The sequence below is a fragment of the Phoca vitulina genome, unplaced genomic scaffold (genome assembly GCF_004348235.1).
Source record: "Phoca vitulina isolate PV1807 unplaced genomic scaffold, GSC_HSeal_1.0 scaffold9, whole genome shotgun sequence".
Taxonomy (NCBI): Eukaryota; Metazoa; Chordata; class Mammalia; order Carnivora; family Phocidae; genus Phoca; species Phoca vitulina.
Window position 1 is genome coordinate 27659189 of NW_022589712.1, and position 27014 is coordinate 27686202.

The 27014-nt window shown below is 42.7% G+C and overlaps 1 protein-coding gene across 1 annotated transcript in view; it reads left to right on the plus strand.

The window, feature by feature from the left end:
* The first annotated feature begins 2494 nt into the window (after positions 1-2494).
* The window catches only part of MAP3K5 (mitogen-activated protein kinase kinase kinase 5), a 192070-nt gene continuing 167550 nt past the window's right edge, over positions 2495-27014 (plus strand). Inside the window, exon 1 of the mRNA XM_032407803.1 lies at positions 2495-3486. Coding sequence (XP_032263694.1) covers positions 3063-3486 — 424 coding nt within the window. The 5' untranslated portion in view covers positions 2495-3062. The remainder of the gene's footprint in view (positions 3487-27014) is intronic.

Sequence of the window (27014 nt, forward strand, 5' to 3'; positions counted from 1 at the left end):
CAGCCAAAACAGATGGAGCTAAACTTAGCAATAATTAAATTATTAATTCATCCCAGGTACTTGATATTTCTTTACTGGCTTCCTTATTGATTTCTGATAATTTGAACTCATATTTACATTATTACATATAAAACATTATGTTGTTTTGTCTGTAACCTTAAATACTTTTTGGAATTAAGAGTATATTGTATTCCCATTTATCTTATCTGAGGATACAGAGAAAGGCACACTTGTCACCTAAAACAAAAATAGCTAGCTAGGAGATCCTTGTCCATTTCAGGCTTAAAATTCACGTGACATTTTGCCTTTTCAAAACAAATATTGCCCCAAGATAGGCAATGATTTTTCCCTGTTCACCACTATCACCTTAGATGTCCTTTTGGATTAGAAAAAGTGCTCCTTCTTTACAGACAAATTGCAAAGGCACAACTTCTAAATAGTCCAATTAGAAAAAGGCTTTCATTCCTCCAGGACACCCTAAGCCAGGCTTGGCAAGCTAAGAGCAGGCTAGGTCTCAGTACCCTACCTGTACTCTCTGCCTCTACACAGACCCCACATCTGAGTTGTAAGTTGAACCATCTGAATTTAGCTATAAAATGGAAATTTCATATGGTTCAATCTAATACATGGCATGTAAGTTTAATTAGCTAAACCACGCCATTTAGGTAGTGAGAGAGCCTTAGCACCAACTAGAAGCCGTCATATCATTGCACTGGGGGTTTGGGTGATCTTTAGTTATTACATCAATTCAAAGTAAAACAAAGCAAACAAAGTAAAACAAAAATAAAAATTGTGTGTATGAAAAATGCTTCTGAAAAGATCTGGAAGGGGTCAAAGGTGAAATGATCTAAAAAGGTATGGGTTTTAGAAAATAGTTTTTTTATATAATCTCAGATCTTATTTGTGTAGCAAAATGCGATTTGAGAATTTAGGCATTTTAGTTTTCCTGACATGGTCCTAATGAATTTCCAGCATGTATTGTTTGGGGCCAGGATGGGGTGAAGGATTATCTACTCCACAGGAGTTTGGAGGTTTGACAAGTTGGAAATAATAAAATGTGTATATCTATTAGGAGCCTGTCAGTATTTTATTCCAGTATGACATCTGATTCACTAAATATCTACTTTACTAATGAGATCAAGTCCTAAAGCAGACAGAGATCATATAGATCCCATTTGATATATAATTTCCTTACTATAAATTTACTTCTATCATTTTACAAACCTTTAGAAAAAGCTAATGTCACTTGCTTCGTTGAGGATATGGTTGTGTAGCTGCTAGGTGTTTTTCCTCACTATTATTTCCTTCCTTTTTTTTAACTCTACTACTCAACTGTTTTATCCTTCCTTTTCTTCTAAACTTGAATTTGCATTAATAATTTGCATTATTCTACTTTATTTACAGAACTCATTAATCTCCGTTCCCATCTCCGAGATGGGAAGTCCAAAGTCGTTACTTTATTTCGCTGCAATTTTCACCGGTTTTCCCAACAATTAGAGCATTTTGGAGAAGTTCTCTGAGAACTTACACATGTTTTTGCTCCCCGAAGAAGTAGATCTCTTCCTTTTCACCGCTCTTAAGCAATCCAGGTATCCTCCCCCCTCCCCCGCCGTGGTGCAATTTAAAAAATAGAATGCCACTTAATTTCCTCCTTTCATCTGGTGGATGATGCTTTGCGGAGTGGGGTATAGACTCCTTATTCTTTCTCCAGAAAGAATGTGTGTGGGGGCGGGGGGGGAAGCTTTATAAGAACCTAAATGAAAATGTTAAGTCGTTTCAATTACTGCCTTAATATTAACATAGCCACTGGAATTTTTTAAATGGAAAGTAGCAGAGGCCGACCTGGTAAATTATGCCGGCCACTCCCGGAGCGCCACCGTCGGGAATCGATGGCCGTCCAGTTTAGGCCCCGGCTGCCGGGTGCTAGTGGAAATCCGCCCGCTTTGCGCAACGCGGGCCTCCCCGCGCAGCCCCAGCGCTTCGGCGCTGCTCTGTACCAGACCACGCGCAGGGCGAGCCCGGCAGGCGCCGGAGGGGGGCGCCCTGGCCGCGGGGACCGCTGCAAAAGCCTGCCGGATAGCTCCCAAGCCCCGGCGTTCTCAGGAGAGACTTTTTTTGCGCCAAGCTGCGGTCGCGTGCGCTCCGGGCTTTGGCTGACTCCGCGTCTTCTTAGGTGGGGGCCCGGTGGGTGACGGCGGAGAACCCCGGCCCCGCGCCGCGCTCGGGGCCCAGCCGAAGTCCGGGAGCCGCGGCGCGGTCGGTTTCGTCCCGGCTGGAGCTTCCCAGCAGGGCCCTCCCCGGGGGCGGGCCCTGAGTCTCGGTGCCGCGACGAGTGGGCGGCCGAAGCCGGTGGCCCACAGGGCGAGCGGCTGCGAGGAGCGGCGAGACGCCAGCGGCGAGGCTGGCGCTGGGACGAAGCGGCCGCGGCACGCTCGGGCGAGAAACGAGGCCAGGGGAGGAGGAGGAGGAGGAAACAGAGCCGATGAAGGGGAGCTGCCGCCGAGGAGGGAGGCGGGTCCTTTCGGTTGCGGCTGCTGCTGTTCCCGGACGCAGCCCGGGGAGCCTGCCCGCCCGAGAGGTGCTGGCCAGGTAGCTCCCCACCCAGCGGGCACCCTCCCCGACCCCTCCCAGCTCCCGGCACGGAAGGAGCCGGGGCCGCGCTCCGGGTGGCCAGGGCGCACAGCACCCCGAGCGCGGCGCCCTTGAGCTGCACGGCGGCGCAGGTTTGCGAGCTGACTTGTCTGCGGGCCAAGAGAAGGAAGCGCTGTCCCTTCCCGCTCAACCTGGCGTCCCCACCCCTTGTACTCTACACCCTGCCTCGGACGAGCGGCGCGGCCACGGAGGCGCCGAGGAGGGGCGAGCCACCGCCGAGCAGCGGCGTCCCTTCGGGGGAGAGGGCGCCGGAGAGGAGGCGGCGGCGCGGCGCGGAGGGTGCGACGCGCGATGGCAGCTGCTTAGCCCGGCGCGCGCGGAGCAGCCCGGAGCTGTGGCTGGCCAGACGGTGCGGCTGGGCGGGGGACGCCGCCGCCGCCGCCGCCGCCGCCGCAGCCCGGCCGGGAGAGATGAGCGCCGAAGCGGGCGAGGGCATCACTTTCTCGGTGCCACCCTTCACCGAGGGCGGCAGCAGCCGGAGGGGAGGAGCGGCTGTGGCGGCCGAGGACGAGGAGAGCCAGCTACCGCCGCCGCCGCCGGGCAGCTTCTGGAACGTAGAGACTGCCGCCGCCCCTGGCACCGGTTGTCCCGCTGCCACCTCTGGGAGCAGCGCCACCCGGTGCCGGGGCAACTCTAGTAGCGGAGGCGGCCGACGGACCACGGTGGCATATGTGATCAACGAAGCGAGTCAGGGGCAGCTGGTGGTGGCCGAGAGCGAGGCCCTGCAGAGCCTGCGGGAGGCGTGCGAGACGGTGGGCGCCACACTGGAGACCCTGCATTTTGGTAAACTGGACTTTGGGGAAACCACCGTGCTGGACCGTTTTTACAATGCAGGTGCGTGTGCAACCCCTTCCCCATCCTCCACGGTCAGGGGCCGCGTTTTCCCTGGCCGCCGCGGGGGGCCGGGGGGGGGAGTGTTTTTCTAGGCTGCAAGCGTGCTTCCTACTTACTTAGTTCTTGCCCCACCTTAGGGGCAGCGAGGGGCGCTGCGTGACTGCGCCTGGCGCTCGCTGATCCTGGGGAAGAGTGGGTGCTGATGCGAGATCCTGTGTGTATTTGTGTTGGACCGACTGACTCACCCACCCGCCCGCACTGGAGCCATGGGTCCGTATAAAGAACTTTTCAGTTCTTCAGCAGTGCGAGATAGTGCCCCAATCAGCCTTTGTCCATTTGGTGTCTTGGTTTCTCTTCTGTTAGGTTTGGCCCATATTTTCCTTCTATATATACCTGTGACTGTTTGAGATGACGCTCTCATTTTTTTCTCTGTGTAGTTTTGGGAGTACAGGAACCACGCAGCCTGCTGCTGGCAGAGTAGATCTATACGAATTTGCATGCTGTGTCGTGATCTTCCCAAGTCATTTTACTTAAACATGTTTAGTAGCTTGGATGTCCCAGCCTTACCATTTTGAACTTCCATCCAATAACTTCCAAAAGCAATAACCTTGTCGCTTGCACTAGACTTATGTGGTTTCTTTGTAAGGATTTTGGTGGGAGAACCGGGGTCTGTTTTTTATTACCCCATATACCATGATAGGCTGGAAAGTGCATAATTTAACATTGTTTAAAATGCTATTTGCTGTTTTAATAACTAAGATTAGTTTGGCTATTTAAAGTGATTGCTAGCATAATCCATAAAAAAAATGTATCTTTTCAACCTATCACGGATTTCAGAAAGTGTCATTGCAGTTCTAGTGACTGATGCAATTAGTATCTGTTTGCCAATGTTAGAAATAATAACATGCTATTGAAATTAACCTTAAGTACTCTGTACAACCAAATATGAGAATATATACATATTTATTTTTGTAAGTGTGGGTGGAAAATTTGATTTAATGGTGGTTTCAAACAATAAGGTTCTTGCATTTGTGATCACATAAAAGATTTTATATTCCAGTCTTGCTTTCAGTTCTGATTCTCTTCAATCTCTTCAAAACACCTGAAGTAGGCTTATGTCAGCTTTGGAATTCAGCCAAAGCTGAATATTTTAAGAACAAGAAGAAATTCATGTTAAGGAAGCCAGACTAAATAAACTAGGGCTCTCTGGTGCTGGTATTTTTTACAGTCTTGGTCTTCATAACTGAACATGAGTATGATATATTATAGCTTAGTTTTTTGTGTGGCTTGCTATAAAGATTGCATAAACGTAACTTTTCGAAAAATTATAGCACTCTTATTTTGGGATTATATTTTGGAAGAAGCTTCAAGCTTCAAAGAACTGAAAGATATGTGAGGAAAACACCCAAGCAAATACTGAGCCTATTTTTATTGCTCTGATAGATTCCGTATTTTTTATAAGACTCTATAAAAAACATCTTAAACTCTAAGCTAATTTGAAAGAAAGTTTCGTAACAAGGCTCACTTACTGTTTATTCTCCAAATAACTGTCTGTGGGAAAGGGAGAGAGGAAGATGACAAGGGAACTGACATTTGAACTGTATCTTTAATTCCCCAAACAAGCCCGTGAAGGAAGGACTTAACTCTTCTTCTTAGATGAGAAAACCAAGGGCTCCATAACTGGCCTGGACTTATAGGTAGTAACTGGTCAATGCAGGGTTCCACTCAGGTGGCTGACCCTAAAAGGTCATCTTTGCCCTTGCTGCCTCCATTCAGCTGGGCTGATTTACTCTGAGTCAAGGGAAGCTCTCTATCTTGGAATCATGTGATGGAGAGCTGGCAGGGACCTCGGGAGCCATTGGGGTGCAGTGGGGAGGACGCTCTGGGAAGACCTGTGTTACTGAGCCAGCTCTGTCCCATCTACTGCTTCATTCAAGCTGGGCAGGCCCCAATTTAACCCTTGCTTATGCGCGTGACGTGAATTCTGAGCCCTGTCATTCAGCATGAAGATGTGACCGAGTGAAGATGGTATCAGTTTTGTCCAAATCCTTTGTTTTTCTCCACTGAGGGCTGCTGAGTTTGGTGGTAGTAAAACTTTTTTTTTTTTTCCCTGATTTCTGAGAGAGCGCTTGCTTCTCCTCCACCAGGGATAGATTTTTCTGGGAAGGGCCAGATGGTAAATATTTCAGACTTTGCAGGAGGTCCCTCTCGCAGCTCGTCAGCTCTCTGCGTTGTTAACGATAGCAGCCACAACAGTCCCTAAACAAGTATGTGATTGTGGCTGTATTCCAGTAAAACTTTATTAATGGACACTGAAATTTGCATTTCAGATTCCTTCGAATATTTTTCAACCATTTAAAAATGTAAAAGACCATGCTTAGTTTTGCAAGCTATACAAAAACAGGCCTGGTGAGATTTTTGGCCCCTGGGCCATGCTCTCTTTTGTTCTGCATTCACTCCCTCCACGGGAAAGTTGAATCACTATGATATACAGGGAAGAACATTGGCCCCGCAAGTTAGATCTGAGTTTTCATCCTGGCTCTGCTCTGAACCACATCATTGTGAGCAAAGTCCTTCATCTCCTCCAAAGGCCTATGAACTTGACCAAGGGCCGAAGTGGAGGGGGAAATTGAACTAAATTTCTAAGACTCCCTCATTTAACTCTGTGAGTTTGCAAAGGTAGGGCAGCATGGTATGCTGGGACAGAGCATCAGAACAAGAGTGTCAAGATCTGGGTTCTGGTCTTTGGTTCTTGTCTAATTTGGAGCAAGTCATTTAAAATCTCAGAAGAGAGGGAAAGCTTGGAATAATTGGTCTCTGAAATTCTCTCCAGCTCTCAAATTCTGCATTTTAAAATTACATGAATACAAAATGAATTATTTCCATCCCTTGAGGTGAATGAACTGCTTTTTTATATCATGTTCTTGGCCCCTCAAGGAGTTCACGGTTAGTGGGTAAGACAGGTATAAAGCCCAGCTGCGCTGCAGCCTCTGTGAAGGTCCGTACAAAACGCCAGGGGTCCCAGGAAACAGATTCTAGAATCAGACTGGGGGTAGGGCGGGTTCAGAGGTGACAGCTGAACTGGGGTGGACGGGTGAGCAAGGACTACTTGGAATAGCTCAGTTTATTGGCATGGACAAGGACTTAAAGCTTGGTTGCATTTTTACTAGCTTCCCCTATCTGTGTGTCCTGGAGCCTTTCTAAAGAATAGATTGCAGTTAAAGGTTTTCCCCATTTGATTATTGTTTAACTGTAATCTAGTTTGTTCTTTGACTACACTTGTCATTCTCTCTTTCATTTCTGTTCTGAGAGGAAACTAATGTTCTATCAGAGCTTTTGTGAAAATTCATTATGTTTACGTGTATAAGACTATTACTCAGAGATGGCAAATGGCAAGCTAACAACGCGCCTTCCCAGCCCCCTGCGTTGTAGGCAGTAAATTTCTATGAAAGCAAAGAGATGTCAGCGATAACAGACATTAGTGATACAGAGCTACTCCATTCAGGTAGACAGATCCGACCGGCAGTGTCTTAAAAAAACACAGATCTTTTTAATGAGCATCAGTTCTGTGAAGTATAGCGAGAGTAGGCTTTAATGTCCCCCCCCCCCCCATTTTGTTTATAAGGAAACTAAACCGTAAAGAGATTATACTCATTCATTCAGGTGAAATGACTGAAGGTTACTGCGTGGAACCAGGAGCGTACTTTTCTTCAGAAGCAGTATTATAGATGATGGTGAGATTCTGAGACTAGCCTGTGAGAAGCCTTGTTAACTCCGGGTACTTGAAGTATGGAGCCCACTCACCACTTTAAACATTCAGGAAAGTTGTGTTCCTAAGACCGAAAACTGGGGCTTTGAACACATTTCTCCTTATGTTCGATACGTAACTTCTGCTTTCATCTCGTTTCTGGTAACACCTGGCCAAATGTTACCTTAGCATCACTTTGGGTGGGTGAGGATAACTGGAGGTGATGTGGTGAGGTAAGGTACACAGGAAGGATGGGAAGGCTACAGGGGGAGGAGGGAGGCTGGGCAGGGGAGAAGAAGGATGCTTAGTGATACTCAGTGCTGGGTGCTGGGTGATGCCCAGTGCTCAGTACTTGATGTTCAGTGCTGGGTACTTGGTGACTGGACCGGAGGAGGTGGTGCCAGCCGGGGATCCATTAACACTTTCACCTCTTTCAAACTTCTTCCCCTCCTGACCTTCTATTTATGGCCCTCCACTTCCTATTGATGTAAGAGCCAGGGACATCACTCTGCTCAAGGCCACTCCACCCCCTCTAGTGGGCACGGGATTAGGTGGGCTGCCTGCTTCCCCTACCCTCCCAGCCATTACATGCACTGGAGACTTTCTCCAAGCCAGGCTCCCTGCAGATGGCAGCCTGGTCCTCAGCCCTTCACCCTGTAGCAACAGTGGGTAACAGGAAGGAAACACATGCTGGTTGAGATGGTAATTTAGCTTTTATCATCTCATCTCTATTATGTTCCTGCTTGGCTTGGGCTTGGGATGAAAGTCGCTCATGTAGGCCTTGTCACTGGTGAGGCATCTGAACTTTCTGATGGCATCTGAGCCTCCTTTGGTTCTACTGGCTCCCAGCATAGCTCCTTGGGACTTCCGATCTTATTTGATAAAAAGCAAAACAAACACAACCTTTGTCTCCTGTCTATCCCAGACTGACAAGTTCTTGAAAGTCTTCTAGCCCACTTCTGCATTTTCTACTTTTAAATCCAGGGAAGCTTTTGTTATATATTGTCTCATATACTTTGAGGGAGAGGGTGAAATCTGTATTTCATAAATAGTGGTTCCAATGGACCAGTTAAAAAAAATTGGAAGACTTGACATGTGTTTGTCAACCTTTCATTTTTCCAAATAAGGCTATTGAAGAGAGAGAGAGAACTCAACAACCAGCCACCTACTGCCACGATCTCTTAAAAAGAAAAGCCATTTTTACGTTCAGTTAGGGAAGGCATAATGTTAGAATAAAGGATAGCTCTTTGCATACAGTAAATGTGCGGGAAAACTCAATATTATTCTGTTTTCCCCCATTTCACTTATCTCACCAATCAGCAGAGCAATGGAGCAACGTGCTGAGAACCTCTGATGTACACCACCTTGTAGTCCCTTCATATCTTTCATCGCTGCTTCTTTGCACAAGGAACAGACCTTAGCAAAATTATCCAAAGAGTAAAGAGAGACAAACTCATAAGGAAGAACTCTGGTTAGGAAGGTATTTAAAAAAAAAAATCCGAAAACAATGAAGCGTGGATCACTACATCAAAAACTAATGATGTATTGTATGGTGACTAACATAACATAATAAAATAAAATTAAAAAAAAATCCCAGTGGTGTCCCACACATGGTTGTTCTCTGGGCTTTTAACTTTTTGCTGGCACACCGTTTGGGCAACTGCCGCCCACCCCCTGTGAACGCAGAGCACCGGGCTTCCTCTTGGTTTTGTTGTTGTTGTTGTTTTGGATAACTGGTCAATCGAAGCAAAATTATAATGTTCCAAAAGGAACTTTACTAGAAAATTGGAAAAAACTAAAACAAAAAGGCAAATTCCAAAGCATACAAATAAATTTGTTTTTAGAGCACCCACTTCTTACCCCAAATTGTCAACCTCAGATTGTCATGACTGCCCCCGCTTTCCAGATTCTTGGGATCCTGATTTCTTTCCTCAACTTGGTTACTCTGGTCGGCTTGGGACATCCATCAGCTGGTAGTTCGAGTGGGTTCCACCTCCTGGTGAAGCCTAATTATAAGTGCACATTTGTGGCCTTGGCTCACCCATGGCTTTGGCTGGTGCCAGCCTTCTGGGAGTTTTCTGCTACGGGTCAGTTCCCCTCTGGTGGCTACAAGGACTGTCCCCTGCTTCCTGTTTCAGAGGCCTTGTTAGAGGCCCGTGCAGTTCCTGTTTCTGGTTTGCAGGATAAAATTGGTTCACAGCTTCTTTGTGGAGCAATGAGGATTGACAAGTGCAAAGCCCAGTGAATGTGCCAATCTCCACCAACTGCTTTCGAAGTAGTTGTCCCAAGTGTTCTCTTCAAACACCACCCCCTCTGTGTGGGGCAAGATGAAAGTTGAGAATGTGGTAAATGAGGCAGGGTGGGCAGTGTTGTGGGAACCTATAGCTCTGTGGATTGCAGGAAGAAACCCAGAACCCACAGCCTTGAGAAGGGTGTGTCTTGAAAACAGCCTCACCGTTCATAGTTTGCATATAGGTGAATGGGGAAACTGGCTCTAGTTAAGAAAGATACCATTATTTTCAGGGAGCAGAATTGAATTAGCCAATTTTATTAGTGGCACATAAAAACAAAAAAGGAAAGCAAAGCAAAATTATAAAAAATTTTTTAAAAAAATCCACTGGTGATTCTAATACATTGGTTTCCTTAGTTACTTTAATATATTAGCTTTTTTCATCTCTGGTTGGAGATGTTGGTTGAAGAAACTGATCAAAAGATGTGCCAGATCATTGGAGAAGGAGGAAGGGTTGGAGACAAGGCTGATTTTTAAGGTCTTACCTAATTATTCCAAAAATTTAAAAAAGTGAGTACTTGCATCTTATGTGAGTTTTATTTTGTAGTGGTTTGTTTTTTTTTTTCCCAAAAGAAAACAAAAACTAAGAGGGACATAATCCAGGCTACATCTTGGTAATTTTCTTAGGGGAGACAGAAAGGAGGAGAGAACATTTAAATGTTAACAGCATCTCCTACTGAAAATCACAGCCGAGCAGATCTGTGGAACTTAAATGCCACAGGTTGCACAAGGAACAGTAAACATTCCATTACAAGCAAACATTTTCTATTACAGTAGGTAATCAACAATGAGGAAAGCAGTTGCCTTTGGTATATGATTCATACAGGAAGGAAGTTATATTCCTTTGTATAGCAAGTCTCTTAAAATGGTTGTGACCAATTATGTCAGTATTCTCCAACACTTTTAGTGGCTTCTAAGAACTCTTAAGAAACATGGGGGAGGGCAACCCTATTGAATGTCCGTGGATTTCAGGCCATGTGTTCATTGACTCCAAATCATGTCAAACCAAGTATTTGCCTAAGCCAAAGAATTCATTCTCCTTTAAAAATCTTGGTTACCCTGGGCGCCTGGGTGGCTCAGTTGGTTAAGTGACTGCCTTCGGCTCAGGTCATGATCCTGGAGTCCTGGGATGGAGCCCTGCATTGGGCTCCCTGCTCAGTGGGGAGTCTGCTTCTCTCTCTGACCCTTCCCCCTGCTCATGCTCTCTCTCTCTCTCATTCTCTCTCAAATAAATAAATAAATAAAAATAAAAATCTTGGTTACCCCTATATCTTATGAAAAAAAAATCATCCAGGGAGAAGGAGTCAAGGCAGACTATTGCATGTCAGGTACCTCTTCATGTCACATTTAATTTTTCTAATATGTTGATTGACAAATATCAGCTTATAGCCAAGGCAGCCAGCAGAAACAGTGTGATTCCTAATGCACAGGGGCCATGCTTTTATAACTCCAGCTAGGTATTGCCCACTTTATAGTTTGGTTATGTTGGGGTACAGGTGATTTTATTTGGCTAGATCAGAATGATAATATAAATATATGTTGTCCTGTGCAGTGTCATCCTCTTTTGATCATCTTATTAGCTCTATAGAATAAATCGATGTGGCCAAGTAAGTACCTGGATTTTGCAGTTGAGGCAGCGCCTCGTTGGAGAGGGTCTGTGATTTGGCCAGAATAAATCACGTGGTTGAGTAGGAGTCAAAGTCGGGTCTTGTGACTTCCAAATTGAGGTAGTTTTTCCACTATGCCATACATTCCTCCTGCAGTGAAGAGCATTTCCAAGCACATTTGCTATTGAAAAGGATCGGTGCTAACATCTTGGTCCATGGTGGTAGGATTATTATGAAGAAGAGTCATGGGAGTGAGATGTAACTCCTGGACACCTCCTGCTAACAAATTTCAGTGACTTCTTGTTAATAATCTTGTAAAATAACCCATCAGAAAGCTGCCTTTGACATCTCTTTATCAATACAGCCTGGGCTGAGTCCTGGTTGCCAGTTGCTTGGGCTGGACCTATCAATTGGGCTTCCTCCAGGTAACTGTTAGGCTATTTTCTGGGCATGGATCGTCAGAGGGACTTGCCAAGTGTAGACCAAAACAAGCCTTTCTCTCGAGGGAACCCGAGAGCTGGGTTTACAACATAGTATGGGACAGTTTCTTTCCTTAGTTCCCTGAGAAATTCAGCCTCCTGAGTCTGAGTCACTTTCCTCTAATGTTAGAGCAGATATTCTCGGTAATTCAATTCCATGAACATTTATCAATTGCCTTTAATGCGCCTCTTACTATGATGGATGCGCTGAAGTATCACGGAAGAGAAACAGGTGTAAGTCTGCAGGAGAATAGAAGCTTATCACATGTATTTGTTTCCGTGGGAAAAAGTGATGCTAAGGAAGAAGTCAGGAGGAGCTACCTGTACTCCCGTTCCTTCCCACCCAACTAGTTCTTTCTAAAAATAGTTCTGTACCTTGTTTTCTGGCTTTTCATTTGTATCCTGTATAATAAACCTGTAATAGTAAGTAGAAAAAAAAATACTTCTAAAAATGAAGTGATGAAACATTTCAGTCATAAAGAAAGTACATAAATAGTTTACAGCACTCATTCATTCACTACCTAAATACAGTAGCTGTTAAACATTTTGACATTTGTTTCACTTCTCTGTCCCTTTTTGAGAATTAAATCGGTCTGGACAAAACTAAAAACCCCTTTCTGCCACATCAGTTGACCTTGCTGGGAAGAGCGCTTCCTTTACCAGAAGCGCTAAATTGTAATTTTCAAAAATCTGAAATCCGGGCTTTCTGCAAATATATGCCCAATATTTAATTAACTCATTATTTAATGAGAAAGCCAGTAAGATATTTGAATCAGTTAAAGGAGAATTTGAAGAGCAGATATTATACACACATACAGTCAGGAATGCTGGAATGAACTTGCTGATAGATACGAAACTGACCAATGTTCCGTAAGGCAAATCTGTGAGTGTAAATGTTGGAGTGTTCTTTTCTACGGGATGGAAATCAGTTGTATCTCTACCGAACAATAATCACTTGTATTGCTGGGGACAAGAATTATTTGCATCGCTATTGATTCTGCACAACTTAATGTTTATCCCAATAGCCTTGTAAAATGGACTCCTGCCTCACAGACAAATCAGAGGTGCGCATCCTTTTAAAATCAGGTAGTTCCCACAGGATGTGCTGCAGAAAACCAGCCCTCTACTGAAAGGATACCCAGTATTCTCTTTTACCCATTTCCAAGTCCTCGACAACTTCTCTTCACAGAACGCTGGTCGTTCTCAGCAGGCTGTATGCCTGTGGTCTCCTCAAGTCCTCTTACCCAACCTGACTTAGAGGGGCCTGTTGTCTTCTTTTCCCAGCTGCTCTGCTATCTGAAGCAGTGATTGCCCCAAGAAGGTCCCAGAATCCCCCTTTTAAGCCAGGGCTCCTGATCGTAGTTGTTTCAAGTCAGGAAACATATAAAAATTGGATATTAGGGTATTGGTCACCTAGGTTTGGGATGTGATAAGAGGTATAAACCCTGTGGCCAGAACCAAGTCTGAAATACACCAGCGTGATGGTTGCTGTGTCTGCAAATCCAGTCTCCTTCTTCTAGTAGGAGATCATCATCATTACTCATGGGAACTTCAGTGATCCAGACTGCTCCAAATAGGTTTAGTTTTTGGAGGACAGAAGGTCCTTGTAATATTTTAGAGGGCTGGCAAAAGGCTGTAAAATTCCACATGCCAGATATCTTACTCTGGTCTTGTAATTTAAGGCATCATACCCGAATAGGCATCATGCATTACGGTGCACTGGGTCTCTGTGCCAGTCACTACCTACCTGATCATTTTCAATCTCTGTAACACTTTTATGAGGCAAATAGCATCAGGGGATCAATTTTATATATGGGGAAACTGAGACCCTGCAAGGATTATCAACTTTCCCAGTGTCACATGCCACTGAGGGGCAGAGCCAAGTTTTGAACCTGAGACTGATTCCAGAGTCTATTCATTTATAACTCTGCTCTCCTGTCCCACAGAAATAAATTATTTGAAAACATTTAAATTATTATTAATCCCATGAGTACAGTCTTCTCATCAGTAATCATTTGTTGACTACTTAAAATCTGCAAGATTTCTTTCTAAGGTCTGTAAAAAATTAGGTTAAAAGAATACAATTTCTGCCTTTTATGATCTTACAGTCTACCCACTAAACGAAACAATTTAATGAATAATTATTGGGAGCCCACCAGATGCACAGTGGTGCTCTAAGTAGTAAATAAGTGAAAAATCCAAGAGGACTTCATAATGTGGGTGATTTCATTGAACAGTATACATGAGAACAATGTTTATTACTACTATAGTATATGTGGGAATGCATTGAAAATAAAAATCTTACACAGTTGTAAACTGAGTTAGGCTCCCTACTTTATTTTTATATGAAATCGGTATCATACTGAAAATTACAGATTTTATTAAACACCTCTAAGATCTTTTGTAAATATTGGTAAAATCTCATTAAATTGAATTCCAAGGGAGTATTAGAATTCTTTAGTGAAGAATTTTTTTATACTGACTCTTATGGAAGCAAGCTGACTTATCGCCTGAGACTTGGAGCTTTTTTCTTATATATTGTTTTTCCAGTAGTGGAATTTGATCTGTATTTAAATTCTCCTTGTATTAGTCTTCTTATTTTGTGAAAAAAAAATGTAGGCTGTTTTAGATAATTGAAATATGCCAAAAACATAATTTCATCTTTGTATTCTTTAGGCCTATAGTTGATAATAAAATTGTATTACTTGCTTGTTGATGATGCCTGGAGTATATATGGTGCTTGGTTGACAGAAAATAATCAACCTGAATGCCAAGTTATTGAGTGGCTGGGCCAGAATGAGGATAATAAACAAAATTCCTTTAGATAATAAAAGCAGATATGTCTTGGAGACACTGTTGATACAGAACCATATCTGTACTATGGCATATATACGAAATGACTAAGGTTGAAATCTGGGCTACCTTTGAAGATTCTAAACAATATTTTTGAATTAATACTTTATATAACTTTTCTAATTATTTGTGAGTTGCATTCATACAGTTGGTATATGTTAGTTCTACCAAGACAACAATTCCTAGATTTTTAGGAATTGGGTCTTGGGATTCTAGCTTTGGTTGATTGAGTGAAAATTCAGCTATTCAGGGCTGGACAGTAGGATTTTAGTTTTTCAAAAGGAACTCCTGGACAGTTTCCCAGATACACTGGCCCAGTGCTTACTGTTTATATACAATCAGAGTTAAGAAAAGGTTTGTAGACCATCAACAGAGGTAGGGAATCTCGCTTTAACACTTTATGTATATGTATGTGTGTATAAGTAGTTGCAAAGCATGGTTGAGGTACAAGTTGCTTGGCTTGACCTAGTGAAATTAGAGGACAATGTGGTAGTTTACGCGTGAGTTATGACAAGAATAGTTGGCTTGGCCTTTCTTGCCAAGCAACTTAGTGCTGCCAGTATTTTATGTGCTTAAAGTACACTGGCAGTTGGTAAATCTGAAATAAAATTGGAAAGGAAATGCTAGCTTAGACTTTTAACAAAACCTTAGACTCTTCTTTTCCTTTATAAAATCAGTAGTGTAGAAAATTCATTTAATCATTGAATATGACACATGAGTGGTTACCTGAGGACTGATACTGCTGTGTTTATTAAAATGTCAACCAGAAGATCTGCATTGTTTCCAAAGTCTGAAATTAAGGGTTGTCAGCATTGTGAAATCTTTGCATTCATTTATGCTTTTAACTTAACATTTAATTTCTAGGAATATTTTGTTAATGTTTACTAGTCCATTTATCATGTATTCAAATGAGTGGCCCAGTGCAAAGTGTTAATTTTGATTAATTTGTGTCACACTAAGGTATAAGTGACAAAAACTCATACTTATCATAAACATAGTATGTTCACAATGTTCACTTTTTGGATTCTTTTGAAGAAATGAATTAGATGCAAAGATACATTAATTAAGAAGACAAATTGCAGGAGCATTTAAAAGCTGCTAACATGTAAATATTCATCAGGGTTCATTAATGACAGGGCTAGGGAATGGGTTTATGGGAAGTTTAAAAGTTCAGACAGGATCCTCCTGTTCTTGATTCTTTCGTTGAAGGCAACATTAAGGGAGGAAAAAGGCAGACAACTCCCAACAAGAATTTGTAGGTGACTGAGCTTAAGTAACCTTCATGGAGTTTTATGACTACATGTATCATCGTCATTACCTATGGCTCATTTGTGCCCATTTATGAGATCTTTGAGAAGGTAAAACTTTGTTATCCTAAGAGTGACACTCTTCTACTTCAGCCAAATCGCTTTATACACTTAGAACTAGAATTAAGATATTACTCTCTCTCCCTGGTTTGCCTCCATTGTTGACACATGTCTTCACTGTTTGGTGAAATATAAGTAAGTAATGGGAAAGCACAGCTTCATACTTTCCAAAGCTGCATGGAGCTCAGGACTCTGCATTTGGTCAGATATGTGTAAAGAAGCAGGTTTCATCTTGTTGAGTATATAGTGAAAATTCTGCTTGATGGATAATCTTTTGATTATCCAGTCTCATAGCTCATTCTCATGACATAGTTCCATTCATTTTAACTCTGGAGAAGGCCAAGAAGGTCCAGATGCCATCCTCAGGTGGTTCTAGAAGCAAGAGAGCTGTTGCCACTGTGTTGTGACACTGGGAATTTTGAAGCAAAATTATCCTGTGATATTTATATGTTGTCATGCCTTGATTTTCCCAGACCACTGCTATGTAATAGACTTGGGCTCTCTTCTAAAAAAATATCATTAGGTATATTGGAATAAGTTTGCAGAGGCAGAGATATGAAGTAACCATGATTTTTCTATTTTCAAATTCCACTTTTTTTTTTTTTTTTTTTGGTTTGTTCTCCTTGGTTTATTTCTCAGGGGAATAAGAACATGTTACCTAAACAGACGGCTGTGCCAGAGGATAAGCCACACTTAATTTGAGAAGATTTTCTGAGAGCATTAAAGGAGAAATAAGCTATGATTGGAGAGTCCAAGGCCTTAATCTGCTTTCAGTTTTCAGTTACCTGATCTAAATGCTGGAAGCTCAATTTAAGATCTGGACTGGCTTAGAAGCTTCTGATGACTTTATGGCTAGTCTATGAGAATTACCTTTTCAAGACTTGTAACTGTCCCCTTTAGCAATAGAAGGAAGTATTGCCCAACTTCAAGGCCCAAGTGTGTACCTGATATGGGGTCACCAGGGAAATTCCTTCCTGCATCCAGAATATTGCTTGGTTATTTATGAGTTTAAGCTTAACATTCTTATTCATTTAAGCTAAGAATAATCATGGAACTATTATCCTTCTATTTGTTATTCTCCTTTTAAGATCTGCATAATTTTTTATTGCATGTTTATGTTGGTAGCACCTATTATCTCCTAAAATAACCTCTTTTTTTATTTTATTATGTTATGTTAATCACCATACATTACATCATTAGTTTTTGATGTAGTGTTCCATGATTCATTGTTTGCGTATAACACCCAGTGCTCCATGCAGAACGTGCCCTCTTTAATACCCATCACCAGGCTAACCCATCCCTTCACCCCCCTCCCCTCTAGAACCCTCAGTTTGTTTCTCAGAGTCCATGGTCTCTCATGGTTCGTCTCCCCCTCCGATTCCCCCCATTCATTTTTCCCTTCCTACTATCTTCTTTTTTTTTTTAACATATAATGTATTATTAAAATAACCTCTTAAAAGCTATTAAATAAACCTCGATTTGCTTGAAGATGCAGTATTCAATGCATACTTGATTCTTCGGGGGATATTAAAAAAGGGTATTACTCCATGAATCTTGCATCATATGTGAAATGACTAAGAAGGAACAACTGAAAAAGTCAAGTCCAATGTTGTAGGATAATGAGAAATCCCTCGTTTGAAAGGTCTGACATAGAAGAAGCAGTTCCGGGATATTTAAGGGATTATTAAAATGTAATTCCACATCTCCTTTCCCTGTCTTGTTTATCCTGTATCTCTAGTACCTAATATCGTACTTGGCTTATAATAGGCACTTGATACATATTGATGGGTTGAACTAGGGAATATTGCACTTTCTCTTCCTGGTGTTTACTAATTGGTTTTGATGTCTGCCTTTCCTACTTAACTGTGAGTTAAGCTCCTAAATGGCAAAGATCACCTTTTATGGATCCTGACATCCCCCAGGTCTTCTGTGTCCGTGCTTGACCTGTAGATGTGTGCTTCATTGTGAATTCAATGAAATCAACTCTTCCCTTGGGGAACTCACAGTCTAGTGCAGGAGACCAGCTTATAACCATAGAGTAGGTTGTGCTGATCGCGAAACCGGAGGTTTATAGGATGTGCTTGGAGAACACAAATGACAGGATTCTTCTGTGGAAGGAAGGGAGTGTGGAGGAGGCTGGCTAAGACATTAAGGCCTTGGACGGGAGGTGACATTTGAATCAGGTCTGAAGGGTAACAGTGAAACCACTTATTATGTGCCAGGCATTTTAAATTACAGGAGTGAGTCTTCCCCTAAGAAAGAGGTAGAACAAAAAGAGAGCCTATTATGGAACCAAAAAACACCAGCATTAAAGATGGACAGAAGAAGGCATCAACTAGTGAGAAAGAGAAATGGTCAGGGGGTTGGGCAACAGGTGCGGGAGAGTTCCAAGAGGGAGAGAGAGAGAAAAGGAGAGTGAACTCCCTGAAAGTGGCCTGAAGAGGGCCTTCGGGTCAGCAAAGCGAACTGTTTCAGAGAAATAACTGAATGAGGTGGTTAGAAGGGCCCTGATAACTTCTGTCAGAGCAGTTTTAGGAAAGCAGGTAGGTGCTGGTAGCTGTGAGGATAGCGTCTTGAGTGAACAGCGGGAGGCACATAATGAAGAGGATTATTTGAAGAAATGTGGTGGTCAGAGAAGCAGAACGAGAAGGCAGTCCTGCTCCCAGAAGAGGGCACCTGGGCCTGGGCCTGCTGTAGATATTTGTGCCTCAGAGACAGGCCACCGTCAGGAAGCCTTTGTGCTCTCAGATATTACTCATCATCGCTTCTGTGGGAACGGGGAATACAAATTCCAAACCCCTTTCTTCCAGAAAGAACTTTCGGAGCATGGCTTTTTGTAAAGGTCCGTGTTTTCTTGCTAGCTGGGATTAGCTGAAAATAGACTTGCTGTTCCTTATTCTGTGACTTAGGCCAATTTGAATTCACAGTGATGGTGCTCATGGGAGGGGTTCTTTACTGGTTGAACTCAGTTTACAGAAGTGTAAGACTTGCTCAGGAAGTAAAGGTGTTCCCTCCAATGGCTAGGTCAGGCTAGGGAAGTCTCTCGTTCGTCCGTCTCGAGGGGCCAGATCTCATGGGCTTTTGAAACTACAGAATAAGACCTGGGACCAACAATGCTTTTATTGTTTTGTCAGCCACTTGAAACACTTCATTGCTTGTAACACTGGCCACTTAGAAGTACAAATGTGCCTTTCTTAAAGGAGGTCTTTTTGCTGAGCGCCATCTCCCTTTGTAAACTTCCAGTGGAAACCCTTCTAAAAAAAACTCTTGGTTCCTTTTTAGGCTTTCCTCACCTTGGGTTCCAAACCACTCCCAAGAGGAGGACTGCTCTGAGTAGGTCAGTAGAACAAACCTTGGGTTCATCTGAAGTTACTCTCCCTACCCTATGTCTGCGTTCATTTGTACTCATTGTCTGTCCATTCCCAGAGAAGCTCCCTGCTCCTCAAAAGAATCTTATCTGAGGAGTTACTGTTGTTTTACTGGCTTAACTTGAAATCACCTCCCTTGGGCCTTATCTTTTATACGTCCTGCATACAGAGGGAACACAGTATTGGCTGATGTTCCTGCTGACACCCCCCTTTCAGAGGGAGTCTTAAGCGCCACACTTACCGAAGTGGAAGAGAGAAGGGACACATTGGCCTAGAAAACTTTTGTATATTCAAGGATGACTTTGAGGACCGCCCCCTTTTTTAGAATAGGAGACCATTACAGAGCCAAACCTTTGACAACCTATCTTGAAAATCAGTTCTCGGGGTGAAACTTGAATTTTCTAAAAGAGCATTTCCAGAGAGAACATATTGAGATAGTACAGAATCTTCTTAGATCATAGTAATAATAAGGGGAAATACAATAATAAAAAGATTAGCATAGTTAGGTTAATTGTATGGTTTTCTAGCAGCAGACCAGCTAGGTTTCTTTCCTTTGTTCATGTGCAGTGAACAAAAATGCCCTTTTTTGGGGTCAGATGTCTCCTGAGCTTGTCTTTTTAGCCCAGGCCTGACCCCCTCCCCCTGCGAAGCTGTAGCGTAACGTGGGCTGTACGTCACGCTCGGGCTGTCACACTGGTACCTCCAACTCGTTTCCCTAGAGAACCTGGTCTCCTCCTCTCCTTAACATCTCATTACGTGGCACTCAGTTTTCAAAACCAGAAACCTGCTCTAGATTCCTTCGAGATAATCATGAATTGTATACATATTAGGAATTAGCATTGTGTGGTGACAGATGGGAGCAACATTTGTGGTGAGCATAGCATAACTTAGAAGTTGATTCACTGTGTTCTACATCTGAAATAATGTAACATTGTATGTCAACTATATTCAAATAAAAAAATTTTCTTTTATTGTTGAGTTGTAATAGTTCTTTACATATTCTACATATTCCACATATAAGTCCCTTATTAGATATCTGATTTGTAAATATTTCTTCTATTTGGTGGGTTTTTGTGTTTTTTTTCGTTTTCTTTACTAGTTTGCTAGGGTCCTTCGAAACGCAAAGAGTTTTAATTCTGATGAAATCCACTTTGTTTATGTTTTCTTTGGTTGCTTATACTTTTGATGTCTTATATAAGAAACCACTGCCCAATGGTGAGGTCATGAAGATTTATACCTGTGCTTTCTTCTAGGAGTTTTATAGTTTTCACTCTTGAATATAGGACATTGATCCATTTTGAATTGATTTGTACATATCATGTGAGGCAGGGGTCCGTCTTCAGTTCTTTTGCATGTGGATGTCCAGTTGTCTCAGCACCATTTGTTGAAAAGACCGTTCCTTCTTTCACTACTGAAGTTTCTTTGGCACCTTTGTCAAAAATCAATTGACGATAACTGTATGAGTTTATTTCTCAATTCCATTGATCTCTATGTTTATCCTTATGCCAGGACCACATAGTCTTGATTACTTCAACTTTGTATTAAGTTTTGGAAAGGAAGTAAAGGAAACATGAGACCTCCAACTTTGTTCTTTTTAAAGACTGCTTTAGCTGTTTTGCTTATCTTGTATTTCCATATGAGTTGTAGGCTTGTAATTTCTGCAAAAAGGACAGTTGGGTCTTCTTCCTATTTTTAACTGTCCCCGATACTCTTTCCTTTCTCATTAAAATTTTTTCCTTCTGTTTCTTTTGCATTTCTTGGCTTTCATGACAATTGGCCTCGACTTTTGCTTCTTATTTTTTGGCTATTGAACTGCTCAGTGTACCACGACTACAGAGTTTCCAGGTTTGGGGCATTTATTGTCATTTATCACACTTAGGAATGGGTAGATTTCACTTCTTTCTTCCATCCCTCCCTTCCTTCCTTTCTTCCTCTCCTTCCTCTTTTCCTTCCTCCCTTACCTCCTTTCTTCCTTCCTTCCAGTGAGTTTGATACTTACCAGAATTATCAATGTTAGTAGAGTCTGACTTCAGAATAAATGAGAATCACTACTTACCTTTGTCTGCTTATTCCCTAAAACTTAAATATTTAAATATGAAAATTCAAAATGTTTCTTTAAAGGATTATTATGGTGATAAACTTGTTTCTTGTGATTTGGTTTCTTACACAAAACATAGAAAATCTGATTTTTATATGAAAAAAATTTACTGAAAAGTTAATTTGCCTGCAGCATACTTAGCTGTTGAAGCTCTTTCTGAAATTAGGCCCAGTCTATAAATATTTCCAGGGCGAAAGTGGTTTAGCTCTCTGTGTTTTGCAGATTCAGTATCTCAGTGTTAAGATATTAGATAAGGACATGGAGTTTATTATAGATTTAAATTTTCTGGTATGGTCTTGATTTGCTTTGAAACCTCAGAAATGTTATCTTTACTTGGGTCATCACATTGACTTGCTCTTTCTTCTATAGATATTTCAGTGACCTCTGTCCCCGATCACACATTCTGACCCGTCCAGTTTTGTTGAGCCAGATCTCCTACAACCTCATGCCCTAAAACCCAGTTGTTGGCTGCCGTATCTGGTAATGAAGGAAATGAATCAAAACACCCCAGATAACTTACCAGTCTGTCCCTTACCACAGGTGAGTTAAGGGAAAGCAGGTGTGGAAGAGCACCACAGTGACCCACTGGGCGATGAGATCCACAGTGCTCAGCTATTTTTGTTTCTAAATTGTGAAGTGATCCCAGAGGTCCACCTTGTGGACAGTTCTTTGCCAAGTGATGACTTGGCCTTGTTCTGAAAGGTAAACCAGCGCTTCGACTCAGAAACGTATCTCGCAGAACAGTGGGTTTGGATTTGCAGGTGAGGTGTTCATGCGGCCAGCCTCCGACGGCTCTCACTCCCCAGTGTGGGGAGCTGGGGGTGGGGGCTGGCTTGGGTCCTGGCCTCACCTGCAGCTTCCGTGGTTTGACGCTGGACCAGATAGATTCTTGCCCACCTCATGACCAGCGGTGCAGCCGGGATGGCTCTGCAGGAAAGGGACCATTTCTTGGAATATGGAGAATCTGAGCCTGTTCACACTGGGGATTTATTTATATCTCCACTGATCAGAGAACCAGAAAAAAAAAACAAAATCACGTCTTCCTAGGGAAGGGAGGGAAGCCGTTTGTCGGGATGATCCAAATATGGACTGTGGCTCCGACAGACCTCTGTGTTTGAGTCTTGGTGCTGCCACTTCCTAAATCTGTGCTCTTCTCTCTGCCGTGGTTTTCCCAAGCCAAAGACAGAGAGCAAAGCAGTCACTGCCTTCTGGGCCCGTCGAGAGGGTTAAATGGGGTCATGCAAGTAAGGAGCTTTGCACGGTGCCTGGCAGGTCAGAGACTGTTGGAATACAAAGGACTGTAGAGGCTGTTTAATCCAGCACTTTATCTGATGCATCAATCTACCAAGAGGCGTTTAGATGTGCTTTTATTATGTTGCCAAATTGCCTCATACACTTGATTTTTGAAGGGCGGAATGAAATGATGAATTCTGAAAAAAAAAATGATGAATTCTGACTTTTTTGTTACGATACTGTTTCAGAAGCTCCCCACTGCCTGGGTATTTGGTGGCAGGATGATAGAAGCATGCAATCCTGGAAGCAGGTATGTGGCAAGAGTGGGGCCCACAGAGACAGATTTGTGGAGAGCTGAGGGGTAACCCCTCAGAGTCCACACGGCTCAGCAGCTGAGCTGTGGAGGGACGAACACATGCTTTAGAGTCCTGCCTCACATATCCTCTCTGCAATGAGAAAGCCTGTATTTTACCATGGTTTTGAGGATTCACTGAGAAATCTGAAAGGATTAGGCACACAGTAGGTGCTTGGCCTACATTTATATAGTCACAGTATTGACTTCCTATTTTGAGAAGTCCATGTTTCATTTCCCTGTTGCTGCATGACTAACTCTACAAAACCCAGGGGCTCGAAACAACAACCTGTTACTATCTCTCACAGCTCAGGGGGTTGACTAGGTTCAGCTGGGTGGTTCTTCCATTTCACGTGAAGTTGGTTGGGTCTGCAGTCATCCAGGCTCTGAACTGGTTTGGAACGTCCAGGAAGGTTCATTCCCATCAGCAGATGCTGGTGTGGGCTAATGTGTGGGAGCCTCGGTTCTTCTCCTGCGGCCTCCCCACATGGCGAGGTTGGACTTCTCACAGGGTGTTTGGGTTCTGAGAGAGAATGTCTGTGAATAAGAGTTCCAAGACGACTGATGTGAAAGCTCTCAGTTCTCATATGTTTGCTTTCAAAATCCTCAGAATATTACGTTTGCACCATTCTATTGGTCAAAGCAGTCCCAGTGCCAACTTAGACTCGAGGGAAGTGGAGAACTCAATGGGGGAAGGAGTAGGCAAGTGCATACAGAGGGGTAAGGAATACAAGTCAGTAGCTCTCTGTCTGGTTCACTCCCATCTCATAGCTAAGTCGTGGAGAGAAACTGAGGCCTGGGCCCTGAGGAGAGTCATTCGATTTTGAGAAAGAAGCAATTAAAACTCAAAACAGAAGGTACCTGAATAGATTCAGCAAGAGTACACTTTACATGGAAAAAATGTTTTTCCTCTCTAAATTTTCCGTTTCCACAGATAGGGCTCGTAGAAATTTACTGTCAAAATACTGTCCTGACAGTCTTTGCTGTCTATCAGAAGAACATCAGCTTGAAAGCTGACTTGTTTCCCCACACATTGGGGCCCTTTGGGATTAGATGGTTAAACAGGGATAGGACAGCTAAACATTGGCTAGCTGGTGCTCGAAGTGGAGAAGGCAATGAACAATTTTGTGAAAATCTTGTTTAGACATCAAAGACTTCATCTTCACCGACTAGTTATGCAAGGAAGTGGAGATCGTTGCCTTTTTAAAAGCTATACAAATCAGCATGCATCCAGGACTCACTACCCCATCTCAGCCTTGGGAATGGACAAGAATTTTGACATTTTTTCCCCTCCAGCTGTGTAGAGGGTGAAGCAGTGGAAGAAGGAGGTCTGCAGAGAGGACCAGGCAGGTTAGCCAGGAGACCTCAGGAGGCTGGGAGGGGGAAGGCACAGTGGCCTCTCCCAGGGCCAAGTGAAAACATGAGCATGTGGTTCATGACTGGTTTAATCTGCAGGCAACCTGCCTATCCCTAGAGGGATTTGCAGCCAGCATTCAAGTTTCCAAAGAGATAAAGACAGAGTACAGGAGGTACTTTCTCTTATATAATTCCCCTTGGTTCTTCCCCCCCTCCCACCTTTAATTCTACTTGGCTTTAGAAACTCCAGTGGGAAGTTTACTCTTCTTTTTGTATTTTACCTAATCTAAGCCCTCCTCCCACCTTACCCGCTCACACTCTGTATCTTATTTCTGGTACTGTCCGTGAATGGCTGAACCCATGAGGAATGTGAGCCAACCTCTCTGCCTGAACTTTGCCCAGAGAACACCTGAGAGTCATGTGCAAACATCAGCAGACAGTTCTTGGCTGGGTGTCCCATCCAATGTACTATTTATATTTGGAAAAAGCATTGGTTCTTCTACTTGGCAAACAAAAAGTTTCCAGCTTTAAATGCACAAAGTCCCGAGCTCTGTCGTTCTGTTTGCTTATCCCCATACCCAGTCCCTTCTCTACTTACTGCTCTGTTTCTTTCTTCTAACTTTTCCCTGGCTGGACCATCAGTATAGATTTTTCTTTCTTATTTTTGTCCCTTGTTGCAAACTGACAGTGTTGTTGTCTGCTGACATTGGAAACAAAAAGTATTTGTTTTGTACTATCTTTACGGGTCATGGCTTTTAAACTTAAAGAGGCAAAGTTAATTTTTAAATTCTTTTGTTTCCTTTTCTAACATTTTATTGGGCAATGGAGACATCCTATTAGTCTTTAAATTTTGGTTGAATTGCTGCCAACTGAGCCAGTCTTCCCGCAAGGCATTTATTGTATCTGCTTTCGCTCTCCAGAGGGCCATTTAGTGGCTCACCGTTCTTACCTCCTTTTCCATCGCTTCTCCTTTGTGCTGCGTAGTTGCTAAGAAATGACTTTCTAATCAGTACAGTTTTCCAGGGTTTCTGACCAACTCGACTTGTGAGCACAGCATGCGACATCAGCCTCATGGCATCCCCTCTCACAAGCCCTGTGATTGGACCCAGACCCCTGTTTCCCCAATAAATCACGCTCGAGGATCTCTCCATTCTTGCGTGTAAATGTCATCCTATGTTTGTTTTCCCATTTTCCCCTTGTAAGTTCTGTAGTTTTTACTGTGATGATAGTTGTAGGACCCAAGAATTTGGGAAAATAGACTGATTTCTTCTAAGCTCCTTCTCCCTTCCTGCCTGGATTTCACTTCTCACACATCGTGGGGGATTCCTTTGCATCTTCTAGGTCAGTTCTGTGCACTTCTCTCCTCAAAGTGTCCCCGACCAGGCATTTAGTTGTTCCCTCTTCTGTGTCCCCAGAGTGCTAGCTGCTTGCTTCTGCATTTTTATGATTGACCTCCCTGTTCAGGGTGATTAGTTTTCTTAGTTTGATTAAGGTCTGCTTTTTTTTTTCCATTTTTGTGTCCCTAGTGCTCACATATGATAAACGCTCAATAAGTATTTCTTGAATAAATACATCAATAAATAATGCCATTCCTTAAATTTCATTGAACATGTGTGTGTTGACGATTTGATCATTTTCGTGAGCAAAAACCTCATGTCAGAGCTTCATTCAGAAAATCGTTTGCCTTTTGTTCTAGTCGTTGCTCCTGGCTAAAAAGGAAAGCTAATCAGTGTGTAAAGTAACATGTACCTTGAAATTTAGTATAAGATTTACTAGCCTTAACTGCCTTTAAGTCATTTATTGGTTTGGGGGGAAAAATTAGTCTGGTGACAATCATATATATTATTGGCTGCTGACTATGCTTTGCTGTTTAGGCATAAGTTTGCATGTTCGTGCCATTGTATTGCAACTGAAATATCCCAGTGACTAAGCTTTTAAAAATGCTTTCTTGCTTTTCCACAAGATGACCGAGGACCCGTTGGATGGTCCCATGTGCATTCTATCCTACTTGCCTTGGTGTCCTCCAGAACAGGCTCAAAAGTGAGGCGATGACCGCAGCCCCCCTCCTTGCTCCTTGCATTTGTTTGGCCCTTTCAGATCCAGAAAACATGAGCTGAAGACTTTAAAAACGCATTGCTTGCCTCCAGAATTTAAAACATGTAAAAATATTATTTTAGCTTATGTTTACTTCTCCTCCAAAGTTCTGCAGACTTTTCCCATGATAATAGTAGGTGGAACCTGTTCTTTGAAAATAGGGGATAGTTGGCGTATGGGTAGATTTTATGTTCCAAACTTCTGCTTTAAGTAAAGTTTTAGTTAAAGACTACTTTAAGAAATTTCTTCTTGGAAGATCTATTCAGGACTACGTTATTCTTAAGTTACAGTATGGACTTTTGTTACTGATTCCTGCCTATTTTCAGCAGTGGGAAATATGGCACATTTAGGAACCAACTTCTTATTCATCTTTGTCCCTATTGTTTGGCCTAATGCCTGCTGTATAATACCTATTCAATCAATATTTATTGAGTGAACAAGTAAATAAGCCTGTGTGCAGAACAATTTATTTTCAAAAGGCTGTACTTCATAGAAACATAGGTAAGAACAGGATTCCCACTGTGAACATAAGATGTGCAGAAACTCCAAACACTGTTTTTTTCCTCAAAAGGATGAATGGTTTTAATCAAGGCAAAAGAATATACTTAAGCCTAATGATTGATTATTTATACATTATTAAACCATAAACAAATCCTTAATTTACGAATTTGCCGATTGCTTCC